At 42.4% G+C, this 9,192-nt stretch overlaps 1 protein-coding gene across 3 annotated transcripts in view; it reads left to right on the forward strand.

The window, feature by feature from the left end:
- The window catches only part of atp10d (ATPase phospholipid transporting 10D), a 95,655-nt gene extending 89,890 nt beyond the window's left edge, over positions 1 to 5,765 (forward strand). For all 3 annotated transcript variants that reach the window (XM_019888830.1, XM_019888833.1, XM_019888832.1), the window contains 4 exons: positions 821 to 901; positions 1,455 to 1,559; positions 1,722 to 1,909; positions 5,537 to 5,765. In XM_019888830.1, coding sequence (XP_019744389.1) covers positions 821 to 901; positions 1,455 to 1,559; positions 1,722 to 1,909; positions 5,537 to 5,612 — 450 coding nt within the window. In that variant the 3' untranslated portion in view covers positions 5,613 to 5,765. The remainder of the gene's footprint in view (positions 1 to 820; positions 902 to 1,454; positions 1,560 to 1,721; positions 1,910 to 5,536) is intronic.
- Positions 5,766 to 9,192: the final 3,427 nt, after the last annotated feature.

A 9,192-nucleotide genomic window follows, 5' to 3' on the forward strand; every position in this document is an offset into this window, starting at 1 on the left:
TCACTGTATATATATATATATATATATATATATATATATATATGACACATGACACGCAGACAGCGCGTTTGTGACCTGCATAAATGACGTGACGTCATATTTAGCAGAGGTCTCCAATGAAATGACAACATCGAGGGGTGTTCGACTCATTACCCCAAACATTCGGAACTTCTCCCACCAAGCTCCTTTCACAATCTCCCTCCTCATCGATGGAATTTTTGGTGAGAGGTGCTAGCATGTAAACAAAGCAGGGAGGAGCCAGGAGCGAGTATGCTGCAATCGACAAATGAGATGAGTCTATACTTGCTCCTTCTTGGCTCGTGGGAGCAGAGTGGTGACAAAGCATTGTTGAAAGGCGATTGGCTGCCGCAGGGAGAATATTAGCTGCTTGCACAGGATTCTGGTCTGTAATTAACCTATCATGGCATAATGCTAATCAAATGGATGTCTCAATAACAAGTGAAAAAAAAATCATTAAGTTATGAGCCATGAAAAACGAACGGTCATGAGTTTTTCCAGATTCTAGTCACATCACATCACACACACGCACGCACGCGCACGCACACGCACGCACACGCACACACACACATGCACCATTTCTTTGGAACTGTTGATCTTCTCTTCTCAGTGTTGGGAGGAAAGCAAAAGTCAGTATTTTTTATATGATTATTGTTTGCTAATTATAAGTGGGCTGCTTAGTTTAGTTGCTGTGTCGATCCTTGTAAATCAGAGATGTCACACTGCAGCTTTCAGGAGAAGCTAAATTATGTCCTGACAGTTGTCAGTTATTTCCTGACCCATCTACTTTGTTTCTCCTCAGGCCCCTCCACCATTTGTCTTCTGGTTCACAGTCCTGGATGCCTTTTACCAAAGTCTTGTCTGCTTTTTTGTGCCTTATTTTGTAAGTACAATGACTGAAGTCGATCTTCCCTTTATTGACTGTCTCCCGAAGTCATATGGACCCAATTCCAAGGAAGTTGCCACGTTGTGTTGAACATAAAAACAGATTAGAATCATTTGCAAATCATGTTCAACCTATATTTAATTGAATACACTTCAAAGGCAAGATATTTATTGTTCAAACGTGATTGTTTTTATCAAATAATGATTCACCTAGCATTTTATAGCTGCAACATGCTCCAGAAAAGCTGGGACAGGTGGCAAGGAAGACTGAAAACGTTTTTTAAGTTTAACACAACGTCCCAATTTCATTGGAATTTGGTTCATAGCTGTGCTGCAAATCATCGACCGTCAACAAAGGAGCTTTGCACACCCACATACACGCAGAAGCTTAAGTGTAATCCAGTGCTCATTGACTAGGGTACCACAAAGTTTTGCAAATTGAGTACTGTTCAGGAACTAATATTTCCAGACAGGATTATATTGAACTTTTGATTATTTTCTGTAAATCGGTGTCATTCTATGATTCTAAGATGCTGTCGTCTGTCTATCAGGCTTACGTTGGATCAGACATTGGAGAACTGGCCTTTGGCTCACCAATCAATGCTTCGGCTCTCCTCATCATCTTGCTTCACCAAGTCATTGAAAGTCATACTCTGGTCAGACAATCTTATATTTAAAACTGCAGTAGTTCATCATGTTCATGCACATGATTTTCATTCATGACTGACTTTCTAGTAAGTCATAAACTCTGGTGATTGTGTACATGTTTCATTTTGTGAGAGTTAAGTAAAAAACCTGTCCTCTGTGTTGTTTTGCAGACGTGGATTCATGTTTTCGTATTGGTGGTCAGCGCGGGGTCGTATTTTGTCTTTGTGCTGCTCTTCAGTGTTTGCTGTCTGACCTGCAGTCCTCACAGTAACCCTGTGGGTGTAGAGATGTTGCAAATGTCCCAGCCTCTCTTTTACATCGTGTGTGCCCTCACGACTGTGACAGCAGTGATGCCCAGGTATAATTTTTTTGGCATGATAATACCATTATTTCAGGAATAAATTATTTTACAAAACTGACAACAATAAAAATGGAGTAAAACAAAAAATGAGCAGCCAAATTCTGGCCCTTTCCCATCAGCTGACTCACAGGATCCATTGGCAGCTCCCAAATCTTTTCCCCTCCACTGTGCTTACTTGGTGGATGAAAGGTGAAGGTATTGAAAAGTGCTTGGGAGAACTTTTGCCAGTCCGTTTATTTTTAATGCTCGCCTACTCCAACATTGATGACCAGAAAACGACATATTCTCAGTTGGACTGTTTAGTAGATGCTAGAAAGATCAACACATGGCCATGGAGTCTTTTTCTGCCAGATGCTGAATGTCGAATCTAGCAAAAACGGTTGCTTGTACTTATACTTGCTCGCGATCGACCAGTAGATGAAGGACTGGTCCCAAGTCGGTCCGAGGGGTGTCGAGGGAAAAAAAAAAACCCAAACATTTGTGACACTGTGCATGTTAGTAATGTATTTTTGTGTTAATGCACACTGCACAAATCATTCTATCAGTCTCACTTTCACAAAAAGTATTTAAAAAAGAAAATAAAATAAAGCGGGTCATCTTTAACCTACGGTGATGTGTTACTGCGTCACCGGAAGTTGTTAGCGCTCAGCAGTCTGCAGTTGCGGCTTATGATCAGAGTTGTTGCGCTATATCTTTTATCGTTATCATTATTCTCATTCAGAATTTGTTTTGTACAATTCACCGAGGGGATGGGCAAAGAATGGGAATCTGGAAGGCCGAGAGAAGCATTTTAAAATGGTACGCGTGAGCTACGATCGTTAACAGGCTGCCTAAGTGCGTCGCATGCCTCAACCTCAGGCTATTGCTCTAGTGATGGGAATTCCAGCTCTCTTTAGAGAGCCGGTTCTTTTGGCTCGGCTGACTAAAATGAGCCGGCTCTTTCGGCTCCCAAATGGCTCCTCAGTTTTTTTGTTGCTTAAATTAATTTACTACCAAAAATAATGTAAAATTATGTGTAAAATGAATTACTAATGTAAAAAATACACAGTATATCAAATATTTATTATTTACATGGCTTTATTTATATTCCTCTGAACATACTCAACATGGAGTACAATATGGAGTGCTACAAAAAATAAATTACAATGTAGAAAAACAAAGACCCATCTCAAAACAAGGTCAACAAAACTTTCCAATCTCTGATTGTGTATATTTATAAGCTTTTAACTATTTACAGTAAAACAACATAAGTAAGCTTTGATTACCACACAACAAAATCTAAATTAAAATTTTGGATATTTTAACCTTGCAGTCTACACGCTGCCTTTGAACTATCAATTAAGTTGAAATGAGTCCAAATTTCACTGCGTTTCCTATCCATTTTCTCACCTTTCCACTTCCCACCGTGTTGTTTTTTCTCTGTAGCGCTATCGAGCTCTCTCTCGTCTCCCTGTCTCTCCTGTTCGTGTGCTACTCACAGTGCGCTGCTGTGTGTGTGTCTCTAACTCCTCCCACTTCTCTTCGCTGCAGCGTGTGTGTGTGTGTGTGTGTGTGTGTCTCTAACTCCTCCCCCTTCTCTTCGCTGCAGCGTGTGTGTGTGTGTGTGTGTGTAACCCTCCCCTCGCTCTTCTACCACGGATCTTGACCAATCACGTGCGGCTTTAACCGAAAAGGGGCGGGGGGGGACAGGAGAAAAAAAGTCGGCTCCTTGTTAGGAGCCGGCTCCCGTCGTTCATTTCAAAGAGCTGGCTCTAAGAGCCGGTTCGTTCGCAAATGACACATCACTATATTGCTCATCATGGCGTGCATGCGTGCGTGCGTACATGCGTATGCGTGGTAACGGGTTGATCATGGGAGGTTGGTTGATTGAAAAGTGGATCTTCGGTCAAAAAAGTTTGGGCACCCCTGGTTTTGAGAGGTAATGGCTCGAGGGAATAAGCTGTTTGAGTGTCTGCTGGATTTGGTGCACATGGATCGGTGGCGCTTGCCTGAGGGGAGGAGTTGGAAAAGGTGATGGGCAGGTTGTGGGGGGGTCCAGTAGGATTTTCCGTGCCCTTTGTTCTGGCGGTCTGCAAGTCCTCAAGAGTGGGTAGGGCGGTGCCAATGATTTTTTCCGCTGCCCTAACTGTCCGTTGCAGTCGGATTTTGTCCTTTTTTGTGGCGGCCCCAAACCAAACAGTGATGTAAGAACACAGGATTGATTCAATGTGCTGCTGTGTAGAACTGTCTTAGCACCTCCTGTGGTAGACCATGCTTCCTCAGCAGCCTCAGGATGTACATCCTCTGCTGGGCCTTTTTCAGAATGGAGTCGGTGTTGACCTCCCACTTCATGTCCTGGGAGACTCCCAGGACATGAAGTGGAGACTCCCAGGACATGAAGGTCTCGACGGTTGACACAGGGCAGTTGGATAGTGTGAGGTGTGGCTGTGGTGAAGGATGTTTCCTCCAGTCCACGATCATCTCTACTGTCTCGAGCGTGTTCAGCTCCAGGTTGTGTTGGCTGCACCAGAGCGCCAGCTGCTCCACTCCACGCAGACTCGTCGCCGTCTTCGATGAGACCGATGACTGTGGTGTCGTCTGAGAACTTTATCAGCCCGGTGCTGCCTCCCAGTCTTTGGAAACCCGTGTTCGCCATCGCTCCCATGGCACTCGCAACTTCACTTTGGCCGTTTCTGTCCATTACCACGGCAACCAAGCACAACAGTAAAAGCCGATTTCACGTGCCCCACTGTGCGTATCGCTACTGTCCTGGTCCCTTTCTCTACAGTGTGGTTCACCGGGATGTCGAAAGTGAGTGGCACCAACTCCATGTTGGTGATGTGGTTGGGCTTGATGTGTTGGTCGGCAATCTTTTTGCTGTATTTCAAAATGCAAAGCATGCCTCTTCCTCATCACTTGCTGTAGCCCAAGTGATTATGTAAGATTGGTTGAGAGAACAGTCGGTAATGGAGGGCAAAGTCATGCTGGCAGGGCTGCAGAATAAGGGATTAAAATCTCCAAGCATCCACCAGTGTTTAGGGTAAATAAAAGTTTTTTAACAAATTCATCTCTGTCACCTCTTTCATTGCAAATATCGCATGTTAGAACTTGGAGACCTATGGCTATTACCGAAATACGAAATGGTCAATGTATTAGATTTTATGGTTCAAGGTAACTCTTGCGGCTTTTAAGCGGGTGCGTTGTGTAGTGAGCAAATTCCGGGTGTATCTTTGCCAAGAGTACTGTAGATAAATACCAAGCAAGGTCATCAGGTCACCCAATTGTGTACCAAAGAAGCCTGCCCAAACAACAAACTGACATAAATGCATGATGTTATTTGTACTTATGCATCAGCATTTCTTGTTCATCAAAAATCAAAAGGACAAAAGATGAAGGGTGTATGTTGCTTTGTGTTTGTAGTATTTTAGAAATAATTTTCTTTTGTTCCCAAAGACTGCAGAAATGTATTTTCGATTTGCATGTTTGACATTCAGCAAAAACTCTGAAATGTGCATTAACACCACAAACAGGACTTCAGTGTAAACAGTACCAAACGAATACTTTTAGCTCTCAAATGGGCTTGCATTTAGGGTTTATGCCAGTGCTAAAATTGTGACACTCTTTTCGAATTTGCTTCCTTTGCAGACTGTTGTTCCGGGCACTTCACAACACCATGCACTTGTCTGCTCTGATGCAAACAGCTCTCAGGGAAGTAGAATGAGAGAAGTGCCAAGGAAGAATGCAGCACTCGAACTTAAACCTTTCTGTGGCTAACAGGCAGCCAGAGTGTGAGGACAACCCCACTTGGAGCCCAGCACAAAATCAATAATCATGGTCTGCACCAGAAAATAAAGAATGACAGAAATATTTTCGAGATGAGTATTTTCGCATTGAAGACTACCGGTACCGTTAGCTTTGCCCAATTCACTCCATGTTTTCTGTTCACACACTATGAGCTTTTCAGGAGTACTTGATGCTATTGCAAACCTAATTCCAGTGAAGTTAGGTTGTTGGGTTAAACAAATAAAAACAGAATACAATATGATGAGCAAATCATGTTCAAGCTTTACGTAACTGAATAAACGACAAAGACAAGATTTTTAATGTTCAAAGTAATAAACATGATTGTTTATAGCAAATAACAATTTACCTAGAATTTTATATCTGCAACACATTCCAAAAAGCTGGGACAGGTGGCAAAAAAAAAAAAAAAAGTTGAGGAATGCTCATCATGCACCTATTCGGCATATCCACGGGTGAACAGGCTAACTGGGAACACTGTAGGTGGGTGCCATGATTGGGTAAAAGAGGAGCTTTCCTGAATTGACAAGCAAGGGTGGGCGATGGGACGAGCGTCACCTTTTTGTGAACAACTGCGGGAGAAAATAGCAAAACACTTTAAGGACAATGTTCCTCAACGTGCAATTGCAAGGCGGAAAACCGACATTGAATTGATCCCAGAGATGGCACTGCCTCAAAAACCAACATCATTGTGTAACGGATGTCACCACATGGCCTCAGGAATACTTCAGAGAACCACTGTCAGTAAATACAGTTCAGCGCTACATGGGTAAGTGCAACTTTAAAATCGACTATGCAAAGCAAAATCCATTTATCAAAAACACCCAGAAAGGCCCCCTATTTTCTGGGCCGGAGTTTATCGAAGATGGACTAATGCAAATTGGAATCATGTTCTGTGGTCTGAAGAGTCCACATTTCACATTGTTTTTGGACGCGAAGGGTAAGCCCCATAAACCATCAAAACTTTCAGTAAACCGTGCTGGCACATGTACCAACACTTTAGGAGGATTAATTTACTTTATAGCGCCATCAAGAGTTCACAAAAATCTACTACAAGCTAGTTTCCCTCTCCAAAACAGGTCATAGGACCACAGTGAGGACACCGTATTAGAACCAGGAATGTGCTTGTGTTACTTTGTATTAGTGCTTGCAAATAAATAAGGAGAATTGAAATATTGATATTGACAGTATCTAGGTTTTTATTTTAAAAAAATGTTTTTCCAAAATGGCAGGACTGGGGCTTTTCCGTTTGTTTTTTTGTTTGTTTTTTTCTGAGGAGGGTTTCATTTCTGAACACAGATTGAGCTCATCCAAACCATTTTCAACTTTTGGATTTAGGCCCTCCTTTCATGTTAAACAAGGTTGACTCAACCTTTGTATAAGGTGTCACAAAACAGTAAGCGCAAGAAAAAAAAAAAACAGCCTCAGGATCTGAGAATAAGTACAGTAAGGATAGTCAACGTGCTGTGGACTTGGACATAAAAAAAATTAAAAATTGATGCGAGACTGCAGCAAATGTTTGTTCTAATGCTGACTAAAAAGCCTTGCTAATCACGAACAAATTCAAGCTGACCTACAGGCACAACGTGTAATTGTGACAGCTTGTCGTTAAATGAAAAAGGGAAACAAAGGGATGGGCAACTGTCAGCCCTTGATTACTTTTTGAAGACAAAAATGTTTGCTGTAGTGGAACAGTTTAAAGTTGCAATTACCTTGTTCACCACTGGATTGCAGATATTGCATAAGAATGCTTCCAACCCCAAGACGGTACAGTACTTCTCCACCAGAGAAAAAGTGAGCAGCGGGCCTCATGTCGAAACACTTGCGTGGCTTTCATAATAAAACACATCGTATGGAGAAATCCACACCCCACCACCTCAAAAAAAGATGTATGAATCTCTGTGTCTACATCAGGGTTCTAGAACTTGCACCCCGTGGGCCAAATGCAGCCCGCAGGACACTAGGTTGAGGCCCCCGCCTTGATATGAAAGTTTAATGTTAGTGCGGCCCCTGCAAGTTCCATATGGATGCCAGATGTGTTGGTACGACCTCTGTGCTAAATAGTCTGTCTCATTCGAAGGCCGACAACTTCGGAGCACCCGGACTACATCGGAAACGTGACCCTGCCCATGGTGCCCCACACCAGCTTGAATACAGGTGTAAAGCACGGATGTAAACAAGCCACCACTGCTGCCTTCGCTCCTGCTGTTGAATACACATTTAAACAGATAAGCAACACGTCAGTATGGTTGTCAACGGGGCCAGGTGCTCCGAAGCACCAGACCTGACGTTGCACAGGGACAAAAGAACGGAGAAAATGAGTGCCGAGACGCTAACACGGTGCTAGCAGTATCACATACACACAAGAAAAGTTTAATGTCTATGTGTTCGTGTTAGCGTTTACTCCATGCTAGCCACGAACCAAACTTTTCAAACGTTATTACATTTTTTTATTTATTTTATTTAATATTAAACAGCCAACAGAAACACTTTGTGTTTCCATGGTTTCTGACCTTCAACCAATCACTACCTGTGCGGTGCTCGACGTCATATGCAGGTGCAATGTCATGGTTCTGTTTGTGGCCAACAGGTGGCACTGTAGGGCTCCACCTGCAGCTGCACACCTGTTGGTCATTATGTCATTATTTGCTTAAAAGGACTCCCGCACGACCACTCATTGTTTGTTCGGTCATGTTTGTTTCAGTTATGTTTTGGTCACTCTTAAGTTTTAGCTTCAGGCATGATTTTTGTTTGATACTTTGGTTTTTTTTTGTTCTTAAGATTTTGATTGTTTTAGATTCAGTTCTCTCTGTATTTCTTTTAATACAATTTGTCAAGTTCACCCTGCTCCTCCCTCCTGCCTGCTTTTTGGGGTCCTCCACCACCACCACTCATCGTGACACGCAGGACAGTGAGCTGAACTGGTCCCAGCGGAAATTATGTTCTTTGATTTGTTTGTTGATTTATTAATTTTTCCCATCGTATATTGTGTAGAAAAATAAAAATTCAGATATTTGAGAACAATAGAATGATTTATCCGAGCTTTGCTTGTGGAAAGCCGGAAACCAAAGCGCTGAAAAGATGTAGGATATTGCAGAAGCAAAAGCATTGAAGAATAAATATTATAAGATATATATATATATATATACACATCCATTCATCCATTTTCCGAACCGCTTGATCCTCACTAGGGTCGCGGGGGAGCTGGAGCCTATCCCAGCTGTCTTCGGGCAGTAGGCGGAATTCATGTTTGATAAATATGCTTGCGTTGCCTCACACTGATTTTTTTTTTTAGGCATCCTCAATCATACTCACTCTTTTAAAGGTTAACGCAACTTCCCCGGACTCAAGAAAGAGATTTCTCGTATATATATACATATATATCATAATGTCAAATGACACATGTTAACAATTATGTTTATTGTAGATTTTGGATGGGGAGAAAGGTGCACATTTCTCTCCATCCAAAACTGTTGCTGTGTGATGCTTAATGCGTCTTA

This window comes from Hippocampus comes, unplaced genomic scaffold (genome assembly GCF_001891065.2).
Source record: "Hippocampus comes isolate QL1 unplaced genomic scaffold, H_comes_QL1_v1.1 scaffold254, whole genome shotgun sequence".
Lineage (NCBI taxonomy): Eukaryota > Metazoa > Chordata > Actinopteri > Syngnathiformes > Syngnathidae > Hippocampus > Hippocampus comes.